The following is a 17,602-nucleotide window of genomic DNA, read 5'->3' on the forward strand; positions in this document are numbered from 1 at the left end:
GGTAAAATGGAAGTAGATTTGTCTTGTATATCAAATGTATCCAGTAGGAAGTCTTCTTCTACTGGTTCACTGTGCATGTCCACCCCATGGTAGTGTGCTGCTCTCTGCACTAAATGATGAAACCCTAAGGAGTCCTCTGGAGGAGACGGCCTTGATGGGTATAGGTCGTCCTGAGGTACATTGGGTATATCAGGGTTATTGTAATCCTCCCATGGATCTGGGGTCCCTGGTGGAGTGGGATTCATTGGGGCGTCCGCCGGGTAATTGTCCGGATCCCCATCATCCGGATCTGGGGATGGGGCCGGATCGTAGTGAGGTAAAGGTGGCGGAGACCTGTGAGGTGGAGGCGGTGGAGTGGGTAGGGGAGGCGGTGGTGGGGAGGGCACTCTGAGGGGAGAAGTAGCAGAGTCCTTCCTTTTGGGTGGAGGAGGAGGAGCCGGAGCATCAAGGCGTGTTTTCTTGGTAGTTAAAGTCAAAAGCCCAGTCTTTGGATCTTTGGACAAAGTCTTTTGTAAAGGGTCTGGTGTAAACAGAGCCAACGGTGTCGAGTCGTCTGTCGGCACCGGTGATTTCGGAACCGGGGGTTTCGATGGTTTGTGTGCGCCATGCTTTTTTGAGGTCTCCGGGTGTTTCGGCGTCGAATGATGTTTCGGCGCCGGAGCGTCGGTGCCGACAGATTTGTGTTTGTGTTTGGTCGGCACCGAGTGTCCAGGCTTCGGCACCGGTGGTTTCGGAGTCGAGCTGGATTTTGCAGTCTTCGGTGCCGGATGCTGTTTTTCGGCACCGGGTGTCGGCTGTCTCGATCCCGAGCTGCCATGAGACTTTGGGTGCTTCGACACCGGGCCCGAAGGTGGGGTGATCGAAGTTTTGGTTTTGGTTTTGCCCAGGCCGGCAGGCGAGGGAGTAACCTGAGTCTCTTTGGTTTTCGGCGCGGGGGTGGGAGGGGGCATAGTACTCGCTGGTGTAACGTCCTCCACGTCGGAGTCGTCGGCCTCGGAAGCGCTGACGACGTCTTCCTCCTGCTCGGTGTGTGTTTGCCCCGCCGAGGATGAGTGCGCCATGGTGCGTCGAGCTCTTCGATCTCGGATGGTCTTCTTCGATCGAAAAGACTTGCAGGCGGGGCAGTCTCTAGCCTCGTGTTCCGGAGAGAGGCAAAGGTTACACACCTGATGGAGGTCGGTGTGGGGAAATTTAGACCCACATTTTGGGCACTTTTTGAACGGAGTCCTTTCCATCGGCCGGGACCGGAGTCGCGGAGGGCCCGAAGGCCGGTGTCGATGTACGGGATGGAGAAAAGTGCCGCTTCGAGAGATGAAGATGATGAAGGAACTCGAAGAATCGAGGATTTTCCGTCGAGGCTGGAACCGTAGAAGTTCGAAGCCGGAGCACGAAGTATCACATCCGAGCCCGATGGCGGAAAAAAACAATCTGAGGATGGAGCCGAAGCCCATGCGCAGTACGGACCGAAGGAGGAGTCCCCAAACTCGTGACTTCCAAAGACTGTCCAAGAAGAAAAACAAACTGCAAACATCCGGGCCCAACACCAGATGGCGACCTATGCTAAGTGTACAATCTGCAGCTCATATGCCTCGAACATATGTTTCCACCTCATTAATTATTCAAATTTCACGGTTACCTCAATCGCCGGTTTCTCTCTTCTAATTGTGCCTCTTGTGTGCTAGGCACATTTGATCAGGAACTAGACAACAATCACGGCATATAACAAAAATAAAGCCAGACACGCGGAGGTCCCTACTGCTGAAAACTTTTTGCATCCTGCAATCATGAAGTATCGAGAGGCAACCTGCATACTCCTAGCTGCTCTTAAACATCATTACTCAGAAGCAGTCACCAGGAAGGGAGTCGTGGATCTTATTGAAACACCAGTTCTCATAAGGAATAATTTGTACATACAAGAGATGCGAATTCAGATTTTTAAGCTGTACCTCTGTGCCAAACTCACAAAGGGGAGGCCTGTCTCAGCAGAGACTGCAGCAACAGTGAATTGGAGGCAGCCAGATGCCAACCAGGTCCCGCTGCCACTGGTGTCTTCTCATGGAGACCTCTTGTGTTGTCCTGCGTGGAGCAGTTGACAGGCAGCAACATCAGGTTATGCATACAAATGTAAGGCAATAGCCCCAGAGAGGTTTGGTAAGCTCAACGCATTCTCTCATTCCAGCTGTAGGAACTCTTGGGCAACCCACCTTCTTATTCTAATGAGATCAAACAAGACTCAAAGACACTGGTCCTCGCCATATCTCTTGCAGCTCTACCAAGGCTGGTAGATGACTTTTTAAGGTCCGCAGATCTACCCTTTAATCTATGCACCTCCTTTATGCAGGACCCTCCCGAGACCCTTTAGAGAGACAATATCTATGGGCAGGTCTTCAATTTGCAGGATTGCCATATTCAATCTCTGGCACTTCTAGTGATAAAGGCCTATTTTCCAGGTGGTCTGAGGTGGCAGATAAATCATGTGTTGGGGATTACCTATCTTCCCAATGTCAAGCCTACAGTGAGATGGGTAAGCTAGACAGTCTCTGTCAGACATTGGCCAGGAAACTGTTTAAGAATACATTAGTAGAGACTTTCATTCTCCGATAGAAAATGCTGAAAAACACCTGATCCTTACAAGTAAATGCAAAATAGAAAGAAATAAACCTATCGAAAGAGCAAGTAAGAAAAAACCTCTTAACTGATATGAACTACGGATCAGAACAAACGTCTCCAATCTGGACTCTTACCTCTGGTAGACATCCTCTCGAAGGATTCTTATGGGAAGCTATAGCAGTTCTACTGATCTGCCAAGCCAAATTCAAGACATGACTGACCAGAAGTGTAATCTATCACTTGGGGGCTGCAAAGTTTAATCTTAATGAGCTCTGGCACACATCTAAGAACAAAAATACGGATGTGGTTTGGAGAGAAGTCCTAATGGCTGTGAACTAGTGTAGTCTCACAGATTTAAAACCAGTCACAACAACATGATGTCCAAGGCTAGTTTTAAAATGGCTGCTTGCTCCTATGTGCAGACCCACAAAAACGGAATCCCTTTTCCCATGTATTATCCTGACTAACAAAACGTATCTTACACTTCTTCTAAATTTTCCAAACTTCACTGCCCCCCCTGCGGCGCTTTGTATGGTAATCGCTCTTTTTGGCAGAGAAGCAAGTTGTTGAGGTGTCGGACAATACTTCACCGCGGAGGCTTCAGAAGCGTCCTTGAGCAGGATTCCAGCTCTTGAATATGGTTAGAAACATCACCAAAGCATGTTCCATTCATTAACGAAGCAGGGGTCCATGACCCTGAGAGTTTTTGTCCATGTTTTTTAGGCCCTTAAGTGACTGCTTAAATGACAGGTTCCTTTCAGGGAGGTCGCAGCATTGATAAGATTTTGCAGGTAAAGGGGCTTCCTTCCACAAAGTTCAGAGGATCTTGAAGCAAATCCTTTGTGGAACTGCAAGCCATTAGTGTGCTTCCAGGGCTGGTTTCGGGTGTCCGTCTCTTTTAAGACTCGGGCACATTCTGCTCCTTTGCAGCTTTTGTAGGGCACAGCAGATGCAGCTGTGCACCATCGCATGAGCACAGTCCTTGTTAGATATAGTAGAGGCAACACTCTTGTTAAGTGGTAGTAATATGCTCAATACTTTCCAACAGTGTCCAATACGATGCAGACGACGGGTTCATTTTCTTTTTCGAAGGGATGACAGAATATAAATATGAAGTAAAAGACACCGAATACAGTAGCTATATGCGAGCTTCCAAATAGACAAGCCACTTTGTCAAATATTATAATCCAGAAACCTTCGCTATGCCGGACTCCCCGGCAGGCATTGGGCTGTCAGTGTGGTCCACAGGTATACATGTTAGAGGAGGGGGAATGACAACAGCACTGTCTCCTTCATTGCAACCATACCACTATGGAAAGAGATACCACAAATGACCTCTTTGTACGTCAGTGACATCACAAACCATCAGCACAGGCCTTCAGCAGGGACAGATGGCGAGCACCGTATATACTCTTGGCCAAACCTTCTTAGAGAAGCGCATACCAATGACGCCGACCGCGACAGATCTCAGGAAGCAAATTCAAATCCAAAACGCATTTTTCATATGCCCCATCATCTGCCAAGCAGTGCTCAAATAGGAGAATGGATCAATGAGAGATCAACTGGCAAGTGTCTACAAAGCAGACCGACTGCATCCACCTTTCCCCCGCCCCCCAAAAACACACATAACAGAAGCATGCAAGCTGGCAGGCTCATCGTATGACCCCTCCCACAACTCCCCAATAGAGTAGGCTGAATAACCAAGACCCACTCGTCAGTGCCCACTGAGCAGGTCAACTTACCACAGGGCTGCAGTCAAACTGCAGTACCACATGCTGCAAGAACACCATGATGTAGGCAGGGTGGACCTTTACCAGCTCAATGCTCTGAAACAAGCTGTATTGGTCGTCCACATTCTGGAAGAAAGAAAGACGTATGAGTAAGAATATGTGCTGTTTCAGTGATTCACACTAATTCAGGTAAGTTGTGCACAGCAGGAAGCATTGGACCAGAGGTAGGGATGAGCTATGAGGAAGAGAGGATGTGGGGCACACGTGGAGCCTGGCAAGGGGAGGGAACCAGAGGTAAGGATGAGCTATGAGGAAGAGAGGATGTGGGGCACACGTGGAGCCTGGCATAGGGAAGGGATTCAAAGGTAGGGATGAGCTATGAGGAAGAGAGGATGTGGGGCACAGGTGTAGGCTGGCATGGTCAGGGAACCAGAGGTAGGGATGAGCTATGAGGAAGAGAGGATGTGGGGCACACATGGAGCCTGGCAAGGGGAGGGAACCAGAGGTAGGGATGAGGAAGAGAGGATGTGGGTCACAGGTGTAGTCTGGCATAGGGCAGGGAACCAGAGGTAGGGATGAGCTATGAGGAAGAGAGGATGTGGGGCACAGGCGGAGCCTGGCAAGGGGAGGGAACCAGAGGTAGGGATGACCTATGAGGAAGAGAGGATGTGGGTCACAGGTGTAGTCTGGCATAGGGCAGGGAACCAGAGGTAGGGATGAGCTATGAGGAAGAGAGGATGTGGGGCACAGGCGGAGCCTGGCAAGGGGAGGGAACCAGAGGTAGGGATGAGCTATGAGGAAGAGAGGATGTGGGTCACAGGTGTAGTCTGGCATAGGGCAGGGAACCAGAGGTAGGGATGAGCTATGAGGAAGAGAGGATGTGGGGCACAGGCGGAGCCTGGCAAGGGGAGGGAACCAGAGGTAGGGATGAGCTATGAGGAAGAGAGGATGTGGGGCACAGGTGGAGCCTGGCATAGGGAAGGGAACCAGAGGTAGGGATGAGCTATGAGGAAGAGAGGATGTGGGGCACAGGTGTAGTCTGGCATAGGGATGAGCTATGAGGAAGAGAGGATGTGGGGCCCAGGTGTAGTCTGGCATAGGGCAGGGAACCAAAGGTAGGGATGAGCTATGAGGAAGAGAGGATGTGGGGCACACGTGGAGCCGGGCAAGGGGAGGGAACCAGAGGTAGGGATGAGCTATGAGGAAGAGAGGATGTGGGGCACACGTGGACCCTGGCAAGGGGAGGGAACCAGAGGGAGGGATGAGCTATGAGGAAGAGAGGATGTGGGGCACAGGTGTAGTCTGGCAAGGGCAGGGAACCAGAAGTAGGGATGAGCTATGAGGAAGAGAGGATGTGGGGCACAGGTGTAGTCTGGCAAGGGGAGGGAACCAGAGGTAGGGATGAGCTATGAGGAAGAGAGGATGTGGGGCACAGGTGTAGTCTGGCATAGGGCAGGGAACCAAAGGTAGGGATGAGCTATGAGGAAGAGAGGATGTTGGGCACAGGTGGACCCTGGCAAGGGGAGGGAACCAGAGGGAGGGATGAGCTATGAGGAAGAGAGGATGTGGGGCACAGGTGTAGTCTGGCAAGGAGAGGGAACCAGAGGTAGGGATGAGCTATGAGGAAGCGAGGATGTGGGACAAAGGTGTGCACCGAGCGAAAGGGAGACTGGCCTCGGGGTGGGGGGGGATGGGGGGAATGGCGCTGGTACTGCGCATAAGTGCTGCACTGAGCCTGAACGGAAGTTGTCCGACTGTCTGTAGATCATGTATTAGGGTGAAATGGCGCAGGCTGGGGAAGACGAACATTTCATTCAGAGCAGGAACACACATACTGAGCCCAAGTTTGATCTTAATCAGAACGATACTTGTAAAGCACACCGCATAAAGACAACAAAGGGTGCATGAGTGGGCTGTGACGAGGGGGAAGGGAATACAGAATAATGATCCCGCTGGAAGTGACAGGTGATTCAAAGAGCAGTGACCATCAGAAGGGACTGGTTACGAGGCAGACTAGGGTAATCATGGAAGGGCATCCCTAAAATCAGAAGTAGGCGGGGCTCTCACTGCGGAAACCAGAAGCTTGGAACAACACTTGCACACTCCTATCGAAGGATGCAGGTGTGCTTTCCAGTGCACCAACAGCTCGGCAGCAACCTACAAGGAGCATGGGAAGGGGTCCGATCCCCCGAGCTGCCTGCACAGGCGGGAAAAGTAAACCAAACGTGAGAAACGGACTATCTGCCGTCCGCAGCTCACATACCTCAAAATGCCTGGAAATGTCAATTCCACCACTAGGTGGCGCCACGGGATCTCATGCTGCACGACTGCGCTTTTCTTCGAACATGCAACAGGTGCTTTCAGCCTCGGGGCGACCCGCTGACATGACTCGGCTCTACCTCCCTGTCCCTGATGGGCTGTGAGCCTCAGCTCTTCCACTGCTTATCCGGTTTACCGTAATTACTGTGAAAAGGTGCACAGACAAAGATTTCAGTCTGAAATCGGGCTATCCTTGCGGCTACAAGGGTCACAAGGGCAGAAGAGTCCACTTATCCATCGGAATGAATACACATCACAACTGCTGGTCCTGGACAGACATCCTCCTATCCTGGCCGTCGGCCTACAGTGAGCGCGCGCCTCTGGGCCATGCTTCTGGGCAGGGAGCACATGCTGAGGGCATTGCGGTATATCTTGATAATCGGAAACGTGTCCTGGGACAGTGGCGTTCAACTCATTGGGCGCTCAAAGAAAATTAGACAACAGGCTAGTAAGCATAAATGACTGACTTACTACAGGTATGTAAATCACTAGCGAGCTTCATAAAACACATATTCCTGAGAAACCGGACAGCTTCCATAAAGCATTACCGAAACACCTGCTTCCCGTTCCAGATTGGATTTATGGGACGTTACTCATACAGTCCACAGTTCTTGGCTGTGAAGACTAATATACTTTGTATCTGAAGAGTGAGCTAACAGCAGACACACGGGCAGCCCACAGTTCTTAGCTGCGAAGGCTAATTTACTTTGTACCTGAAGAGTGGGCTAACAGCAGACACGCAGGCAGTCCACAGTTCTTAGCCGAGATGGCTAATTTACTTTGTATCTGAAGAGTGGGCTAACAGCAGACACACTGGCAGTCCACAGTTCTTGGCTGTGAAGACTAATTTACTTTGTATCTGAAGAGTGGGCTAACAGCAGACACACAGGCAGTCCACAGTTCTTAGCTGTGAAGACTAATTTACTTTGTATCTGAAGAGTGAGCTAACAGCAGACACACGGGCAGCCCACAGTTCTTAGCTGCGAAGGCTAATTTACTTTGTATCTGAAGAGTGAGCTAACAGCAGACACACGGGCAGCCCACAGTTCTTAGCTGCGAAGGCTAATTTACTTTGTATCTGAAGAGTGGGCTAACAGCACACACGCAGGCAGTCCACAGTTCTTAGCTGCGAAGACTAATTTACTTTGTATCTGAAGAGTGGGCTAACAGCAGACACGCAGGCAGTCCACAGTTCTTAGCAGAGATGGCTAATTTACTTTGTATCTGAAGAGTGAGTTAACAGCAGACACACAGGCAGTCCACAGTTCTTGGCTGTGAAGACTAATTTACTTTGTATCTGAAGAGTGGGCTAACAGCAGACACACAGGCAGTCCACAGTTCTTAGCCGAGATGGCTAATTTACTTTGTATCTGAAGAGTGAGCTAACAGCAGACACACAGGCAGTCCACAGTTCTTAGCCGAGATGGCTAATTTACTTTGTATCTGAAGAGTGGGCTAACAGCAGACACACAGGCAGTCCACAGTTCTTAGCTGTGAAGACTAATTTACTTTGTATCTGAAGAGTGGGCTAACAGCAGACACACAGGCAGTCCACAGTTCTTAGCCGAGATGGCTAATTTACTTTGTATCTGAAGAGTGGGCTAACAGCAGACACACAGGCAGTCCACAGTTCTTAGCTGAGATGGCTAATTTACTTTGTATCTGAAGAGTGCGCTAACAGCAGACACACGGGCAGTCCACAGTTCTTGGCTGTGAAGACGTATTTTACCCCTAAACTGCCCCCCTCAGTGCGGAGCCCATTTTTGGCTATTTGAGGTTGGTCGCACTTCGGGATCTATAACGTCTTTCCACATAAGGTATGCCCGCCAAAACTGCGTCCTTTTTACCAACATCCTAGGGATTCTAAGGGTGCCAGGGACTTGTAGACTGCCCAGGATGGGATTGAGAAAATAAGCAAAATATGGCAACTTTTTGAGTATTGGAGGAAAAATATGATTAAAATGCTCTGGATAAGGGTTTGTAGGTTCTCCAAGAAGGCAAGGCATCCACAGCAAACAGATGAGCTGCTCCATACAATGGCCTTTCATTGTGCACCGAGTGCAGACCAACTCATACAGTGACATATGTAGTGTGAAAAAATGGGTATCAAGGAAACCTATGCATTTCTGAAATGGGCATAAGATATGGAGTTTAGGAGCAGCAGTTATTTGTACAACTCTGAATTTGTAGGTACCCATACTAGCATAAGATTTAGAGGGTATTTTTCTAAATGTTGTCTTACACCTAGCTCAGCTGGCACCTAAGGGAACCAAACAAACCTGCACATTTTTTTAAAATACACACCTGGTGGAGTCCGAGGTGGTGTGCCTCATGTGGATCCCACAATGTTTTCTTACTCAAAATGCCCTGCAGACCTTGACTAAAAACTGTCTGGGTCTGGTAGGTTTTCCAGGTGGCCCAAAAAGTGAAGCCTCACCATTTTAGGTGAGATGACATTGGGAGTTAGCTCCTCTCCCCTGGCCGATATATAAAAACAACTCTAAAAAAATCATGTCCTCTCACTTGCCACTGGGATGGGGTTCTTGAGTCTGCAGAGGAACAGAAAGATTGACGCTTTAGGGATGAGGGTGGGGCCTGATGTTACGATGGGGGGGTGGGGGGGAGAGGGTGATCTGGGTGTAATAACCCCCATTTGCAACCCCAGGGGGGAAGAAAGACTGCCTGCATATATTGTTGGGGGTGGGGCCTGGTTGTGTCCATGATGGGCAGCCCCCGCCTCTATATTTAAAAAAAAACATTAAGCTCTGGTGTGTAGTAGGCTTTCGGGTTCCTCCGGGGTGGGGTAGGGGGAGAATCTCCCCCACAGGGAGAGCAGAGAGACTGATACATGGTAGGGGAATAGGGGAGCACAGGCCCTTACCTAAAGGACCCCTGCCCTTATATCCCTGGTGTCTAGTGGGTGGGTCACTGCCTGGAGATCGCTCTCATAGGCCAATCCTGAAGTGGAGATCCACTGGGCAGAAATATAATTGGAAAGGGTAAGATCCTCCCCTTTCCAATGATACCCCTCCCACCCCAATCAATGCTCGGGGCACCGATGCAGTGAACGTAAAACGAGCCCATCGGCTTGCTTTACATTCACTTTAGTGTAATGACGTCAGCACGCCCTGCGCGATGATCATCATTACAATGAACTTTGAAAAAGAAGCTCTTCTCGAGCAGCCAGAGTTTAAAATTGAATAAAGGAATCCGTGATGCTCTGCACCAGAGGCGCCTTTGGTGTGCCCCCCCAGTGTCGGCCAATGGCCGAGAGAGGCAGCTTTGTATATGAAGAGTATGAGGACAAAAGACAGCCAGGCAGTTCACGGTTCTCAGCTAAGAATACATATTTAATGAGCTGCCAGCTTTGAATAGAAGACAAAGCTGACAAGTCAACATGACATCTTTTACAAGGAACTGTATGGCATTTAACACGTATACAAAACGAAGCATCAGTGTATGCAAACCGGGTGTATATTCAAGTGAACATGGAGACCGGAGCTGGGCCTGCACACGCAGAATGGGAGTTCTATATGACACGTACAGCACCTTATTTGACAGATTGTTATTTTGAATTTGTATAGTGTGTTTTGCAGTCTCTTAACCTTGTAGGTCAGCAATGGACTCATTGTTATGTCAGAACCGCTTGAGGACAATGTGTTGCTGTGATATTTTAGGTTTAAATCTCTAAAGCAAACCTCTGCCGAGAATGAGGCCTATGAATGTCGTTATGGGCTTATGAAGTACCCAGTGCATTTTCTTCGTGTTACTTAGTATAAAGCCCTTCTGGCTTTATCACAGCCTCATAGTGCTAGAATGGCTATGTAATATAGCTTCGCTAACATAGTCCGTTGAGTCACTTCTGCTACTGGAGCCACTGCAAGGACTTGAAGTACTATTTTGCACAAATCTGAGTGGCCCAACTCATCAGTGTGTATGAATTTACCAACAAAAAACGTCATTGCTCCAGGGAGGCCACATAAGCTTGACCTAGGAAAAGCAAGCACAGCATCAAACCAAACGGAACTGAACATAGCTAGACTGCGATAGTAGGATGTCGGAGGATACAGAGGACAACATTCAGTGGCGCACACAACACACACCAAGTCCTCACCGGCTCTATGTCATTTTCAAAGTCTTCGTCCTCTGCGCCGATGATGGCGGGCGCAGCGCCCTTTGTGCCACCTCCATATATCTACGACGAAGAAAGAAAAACATCAGCATGGGCACCTAAATCATGCCACAAAGAAGGACCAACAAATGATGCAGCATTGTTTGAACTAAAGGCATGGAAAAATCAGTTTATTCTAAGCATCATTCGAATGAAGGTAATCTATGCAGAAAATTATCAAACTAGTATCACAATACTTTCATATTTAAACAAATCTGATCCCAAAGTGCTGGAAAACAGATGCTTAATTTAAAGAAAAACACTTAACATATTTAGTAAAGATTTCAACACACACACACACACCTATAAATACACACATACATATATACACACACACCTACAATATTATATATACATACACATATAATATTATATATATTATCTACTGGCGGTCGCCAGTAGATAGTTATAGTTAGGACCGAGTTTCCATAGGAAATCTGAAAATTCTATTTTGAATAACTTTGGCGCCGGTTGACGAATCCTCGCGAAATTTTCAAAACTAATGGGGCGCTCCGCTCAGCTCCTACCCTGAGAGGGTCGGGGTGATTCGTCAAGCAGGGGCTGAGAAAAAAGGGGGGTCCCAAAACACGTTTTCCCCATGCATTTTCCCATAGGACCTTTAGTCGAAGGTACAGGCCGAACGGCTGAACAGAAATACTTGAAATTTGGCAAAGAGGTAGTCCTCAGGTCAGGTATGTGCCTTTTGCATATATGGTGTCAATCTGTTCAGTAGTTCCTGAGAAAATTGCAGTTAAAAGTTAAAAGTACATAAATATCTATAAGCGCGCACCGGTGTAGTAGGATTGGATACCTTCAAAAATTGCTTTTCTTCTCTTGAAATCAAACATTTGTTATGCCATTCATCAAGTTCTGCATTATACATATCAAAATTATTTTGCATCTCTGCCTGAGTTATTTTAACATAGTTGGTACAGTTGTTAAGTTGTTTGTATGCTTCGTTCAAATACTTAGTTTTGTCCCAGAGGACAACATTTCCACCTTTATCTGCATTTCTCACAATGCAGTTATCTTTACATTTTAATTTAGAAATTAATGCAGAGTACTCTTTTTCATGCTGAGTGAATTTTTTATGTTGCACGCTGGTACATTTTTCTAAGTTTTTTATATAAATGCACTTTATGGTTATTTAGCTAATTATTAATTAGTATTGTACTGTAATGGCAGACATTGTGACATTTGTTTATTCATAGTTGTATGAATTGTACAGCGAGAACGGTAGTTGTCCATGAGTGAGAACTACGAGTCTTTCTTCCAACACACTGTGATTGTAGTCTCATCACGTGACTATTTGACTCATGCACTACGATTTAAAATGTCTGATTTCAAAAATGGTTAAACTATTGGTGAACAAGCCTGCTTGGCAGGCGAAACGCGTCCTCCTAAGCTGTTCCAATAAATTTTTGGTCAGAACACAGCGTCGTCAATCTTTGTCGGTTCGAGAAAGAGAGAGACAATATTGCGGACCTTGCCTTGGTGGTCCTTTATGACGACGCACCCGTTGGTTTGGTGAGCGGCGGCTGTACCGAGGGAAAGAAAAGTGGAATATATATATATATATATATATATATATATATATATATATATTATATATATATATATTATATATATATATATTCGACGATCCAATTCAAACAATATTGAAAAGGCGCTGACACCGTGGGGGATTGTGTCAAGAAAAATGTGTTTAATTCACACCAAAGCCAAACGCGTTTCGACGGACTTGCCGCCTTGGTCACTGAACACAGGTAAGACGTAATTGTCACGTTTAAATACACCAATGGCTTGACTGCCCAAAGTGGTTAATCATAAACATAGAAAGCGTTGCGAGTGCGAGTCTTGTAAGAGAAACAATATTCAAATGAATGTAATCTCCTATCATAAAACACTAGGTGCATAATACACACATCAATGTTGTTAATTGACTCGCTTTTTTTCTTTTTCGTAAAGAAAGCATTTGAACCCTAGTGGGTAGTGACTGCAAGTGAATCCAACATTGCAAACCACGGAAAAAACCATGCCAAAAATACAATGTGCTTACCAAAGTGTCAAACCTGTGTTTTTAAAGAGTGGGCAAAAACTCAAAAAAGAAGTCTTTAAAGTAAATATTAATGCTACAGTGTTATGTGTGCTGTATTCATTGCAGATGCACACTGAGGGCCTCATCAGCATTCAATCCTCTCGGAATCTTGCTATCTAGTAACAAAATGTATCTAGATTCAAGTTTTCGTAAAGACAGTAGTCTGTTTCCTCCTCGGATGTTCTTAGGCACACTGTCTATCACGAAATATGAGAGATCTTCACTTCTACCCCTATGTACAGTGTTTATGTGACGTGCCACGGGATATGAAGGATCATCACTGCTAATAGCACGAAGGTGCTGCAAAATTCGTATATGCACCTGATGGATGGTGCTACCTACATACAATTTATTGCAGGTACATTTTAAAACGTACACCGCAAAATCTGTCTTGCATGTAAAGTTGCTGCGGATTTCAAATGGAATATGTTTAAATGGTAAGCTAAGGCTGCGGGTGTTAATCCCATGCTTGCATGCCTTGCATTTGGCACATTTGAAAAATCCGTTTCGTGCTTTAAGCCATTCGGCTTTAGTGTCTGATCTAGGGGAGTTGCATATATATAACATTTATTTATTTATTTTCCTGGATTCCGCTACTCATCCGCTGCTTGAACAAAGCAGAACGGACTACCAAAATGTGCTATTTTTAGTTATTTATTTTCAAAGGTGCAAGCCTCGCCACTACGCGTTTCAGCCCACCACAGGCCTTGATCACATTACATTAGATACGCCTTACTGCCATACTTTTAAAATGGTAAGTGCTCAAAGAATAGAAAACACATGTGCAAACGGAGCCATAGAAATGGAAGAAATATTTACATTCATAATATCGTTTTTCAGAACATAATGGGTAGGGAATCCATCATTTAGGAGCATTGCATATGTTTTGTCTGTTACCCGAGAAAAGACAATATTTATGTGATGTCTGGTAAAAAACAATTAAAATATAAATATTATTTTAAAAGTTAGAGGTTTAAAGGAACTCACACTTTGGAGAGAGTCTCTTCATGTAAAAACCATGCACAGTGTTGTTGACAATACCTCAGATAGCATGCCCAGACGCTACTGTATTAATATACAGATAGTTAGGTCCCTCTGTGATATAAATAACAGTAACAGTGCAATTTTGCGTTCTGAATTATGGAATCCTCTTCTATGGTCAATGTAGCGCTCATGAGTTGCGTTTGTGCAAAAAGTGCAAATAAAGTGCTGAAGAAAATATCATATTTTGAAGTGCATAATGCGCATACCCCAAGAGGAATAAATAACTCCACCCAAATGATATATATATATATATATGCAGTATAGCAGGATCTAGAGCCCTAAATCACTGCAATGTAAGTAGTTGATTACTGAAATCACGGTTTAAATACCTGTATGCGCCTGATGTCATTAATTTTACATGAGTTGGGAGCTCACATGGTGTCAGTATGCATAGATCCAATAAATACATAAATAGCTAAATAAATAGATGAATGAATAAATAATTAAATATGTACGCATATATCCTCATCCACGTTTCATCATATTATAACTAGATAAATATAAATATGTATAATAAAATGTGTATAAGAAATATTGTATAATTTGTCCTAATGAATACTCATATAAATATGAGTTAAAAGGTGCGTACATCTAATCTATCCATAAATACTAAGGAATGGATAAAAATGAGATATTTGATCAAGACGTGGTATAAAAATGTGATTAAGAATGAGAGTTGACACAGAAATGATGCACATGGTATGTAAGCACAGCCAGCAACTAAACTCAGTTTGTAACAGACCCCATCAATGAAGGCAAGTGTGGAGGTCCTCCGTAATGTTCAGACCTCCAGGGTGCTTGGAGTCTAGTTCTAATATGCATTTAGTTTCTAGTTTCCGTAATTTGGATTCACGGTCCCCTCCTCTTCTACTTGCTGGTACAGAGTCAATTACGTAGCACTGTAAGTGTTGTATATCGGCACCATGCTTGTCCCTGAAATGGCGGGCCACAGGATAAGTGTTATCCTGGTTTGTTATAGCCCTCATATGTTGGGAAGAGGTGTGGCGCCGCTGCCAGGGCGACTGACTCCGGAACCTGGGGATCCCGGTTCGATCCCCGGTGCCAGATTAGCCCAGCACCATGTGACTCTGGGTAATAGCTTGCTTAATCTTCCCGACGGACCCCAGCGCCAAGAGACCCTTACGGGTGATTGTTCACGCTTTACAAATGTGGATTATTATTTATGGACAGATAATTTTGTACTAGCAACATACCAGAGCTTACATGGACAGGAAAGAACATACAGAGCATTATCCGTTTTGCAGGTGAGGAGTTTAGAGATTATATGTTGTCTAGAACTAAATGGTGTTGTGTAGGTTAAGGTGTTCACCCCTAGTTGAAAGGATTTGCAGCTCTTACATTTGTAGAATTCTTTGTGCGATTGTAACCAAGAGGTTCCTTCTAACACCTCAGGACAAGTCTTGACCAATTCATTACGCATAGAGGGTCCCCTACTATACGTGATAGATGGTTTCAAGGGAAGAGTTGGTCCAATGACTGCGTCTCTTGTTAAAAGTGACCAATTCTGGTTAATAATAGACTGAATCTGCTGGTGTTGTCTGTTGTATTCAGTTTTTATCCTGAAGCCTGTATTGGGTTCTGCATTGGTGCAGTTTTGTGCACTGGGGTTGTACCTGCTGTCTAAATGTTGTGCATGTGGTTGTTTCATGGATTTGATGATGGCACTGTTAACAAGCTTGTGTGAATAACCCCCAATTAGGAATCTCTCCTTTCATTCAATCTGGGAAGCCAGTAGATCACTGTCCTCACTGTGTATTTGGCGCAGCCGCAACATTTTTCCGTATGGGATACTGTTAATGAGGTGACGTGGGTGGGAACTACTAGCATGTAATGTTGAGTTCCCAGCCGTCACCTTTCTTTACAGTTTGGTTTTGATTTTATTGTTGTCAATGTAAACCAAATTATACAGGAAACTAACCTCAGTGGGACGAATGGTGGCTGTAAACTGAAGATGAGATTGCTCGGATTAATAGCTTTGATAAAATCATTGGCCTCGTCATGGGTACCCTCCCAAACAACAAATAAATCGTCTATATACCTCAGCCAAAGTTTGACGTTCCTGGTGGTGCATGGTGCGTGTTGTTCCATGACGACCAGCTCCTCCCACCACCCCATTAGTAAACAGGCGTAGCTTGGGGAGAAGCTGGCCGCCATGGCAACCCCTCTTATCTGCTGATATAGTATGTTGTTGAACATAAAGATATTGTTTGATAAACAAAACATCACAATTTCGGCTAGCATTGCATTGTGGGTAGCTGCGTTTGTCATTTTGTTCTCCAAATAATAGATTAATGCATGTACCCCATCCTGTATGTATCTATCTATATATATCTATATATATCTCTCTATCTATATATATCTCTCTATATATCTATATATATCTCTCTATCTATATATATCTCTCTATATATCTATATATATATCTCTATATATCTCTCTATATATCTATATATATATCTCTATATATCTCTCTATATATCTCTATATATCTCTCTATATATCTCTCTATATATCTCTCTATATATCTCTCTATATATCTCTCTATATATCTCTCTATATATCTCTCTATATATCTCTCTATATATCTCTCTATATATCTCTCTATATATCTCTCTATATCTCTCTATATATCTCTATATATCTCTATATATCTCTATATATCTCTATATATCTCTATATATCTCTATATATCTCTATATATCTCTATATATATATATTATCTACTGGCGGTCGCCAGTAGATAGTTATAGTTAGGACCGTGTTTCCATAGGAAATCCGCAACATTCTATTTGGAATAACTTTGGCGCCGATTGACGAATCCTCGCGAAATTGTCAAAATAGGTGGGGCGCTCCGCTCCTACCCTGAAAGTCTCGGGGGGATTCGTCAAGCGGGGGCTGACAAAAAAGGGGGGTCCCAAAACGCGTTTTCCCCATGCAATTTTCCATAGGGACCTTTAGTCCAAGGTACAGCCCGAACGGCTGAACAGAATTACTTGAAATTTGGCAGAGAGGTAGTCCTCAGCTCAGGGAAGTGCCTTTTGCAGGTCTGGTGTCAATCTGTTCAGTAGTTCCTGAGAAAATCAAAAGTAAAATCATATATATGTGGGCGGAGCCTAACCACACATCTCATCCTGAGATCTGATTGGCTGTCAGCACTTTATCCAAGAAGTGTTGGCAGCCATCTTGGGACCAATATACATGATAGCACCTCATTAAAAAGCATTGCAGTTAATAGAAGGTTTTAAGACTTTAGTTACATTATAAATCATTTGTTGATGGTACCATACTCATTTTAGGAATTGTGGTATGTTCTAAGGTGATTTCACCATGTGAAAAAGCCTTCTACTGGGATATCATGATTGAGAGAAAAATATTTTCTCATGCTTTTCCCACAGAGATTTGGAAGGTGATCTATAAGCTAAACTGAGAGCTTATTTTCTGTAAATTCACATTATCTTTCTCAGTCATGTGAGAATGAAGTCTGACGTTCTCAGTAAAACATGTACATCCAGCAAGGGCAGAGACTGTCAGTTGATTCCTTTGTGTTCTACTGCAGCTTCCCAGAGTGTTCCAAAGAACAACTAGAGCGCTAACATTCCTACTTATGAT

General features: G+C 45.1%; 1 protein-coding gene across 7 annotated transcripts in view; it reads right to left on the bottom strand.

Moving 5' to 3' along the window:
• Positions 1–17,602, bottom strand: part of ARHGEF1 (Rho guanine nucleotide exchange factor 1) — an 891,302-nt gene that overhangs the window by 532,790 nt on the left and 340,910 nt on the right. For all 7 annotated transcript variants that reach the window (XM_085615602.1, XM_085615600.1, XM_085615604.1 and 4 more), the window contains exons 3-4: positions 10,774–10,854; positions 4,353–4,466 (exon numbers count right to left, since the gene is read on the bottom strand). In XM_085615602.1, coding sequence (XP_085471728.1) covers positions 4,353–4,466; positions 10,774–10,854 — 195 coding nt within the window. The remainder of the gene's footprint in view (positions 1–4,352; positions 4,467–10,773; positions 10,855–17,602) is intronic.

This window comes from Triturus cristatus, chromosome 7 (genome assembly GCF_964204655.1).
Source record: "Triturus cristatus chromosome 7, aTriCri1.1, whole genome shotgun sequence".
NCBI classification, from domain to species: domain Eukaryota; kingdom Metazoa; phylum Chordata; class Amphibia; order Caudata; family Salamandridae; genus Triturus; species Triturus cristatus.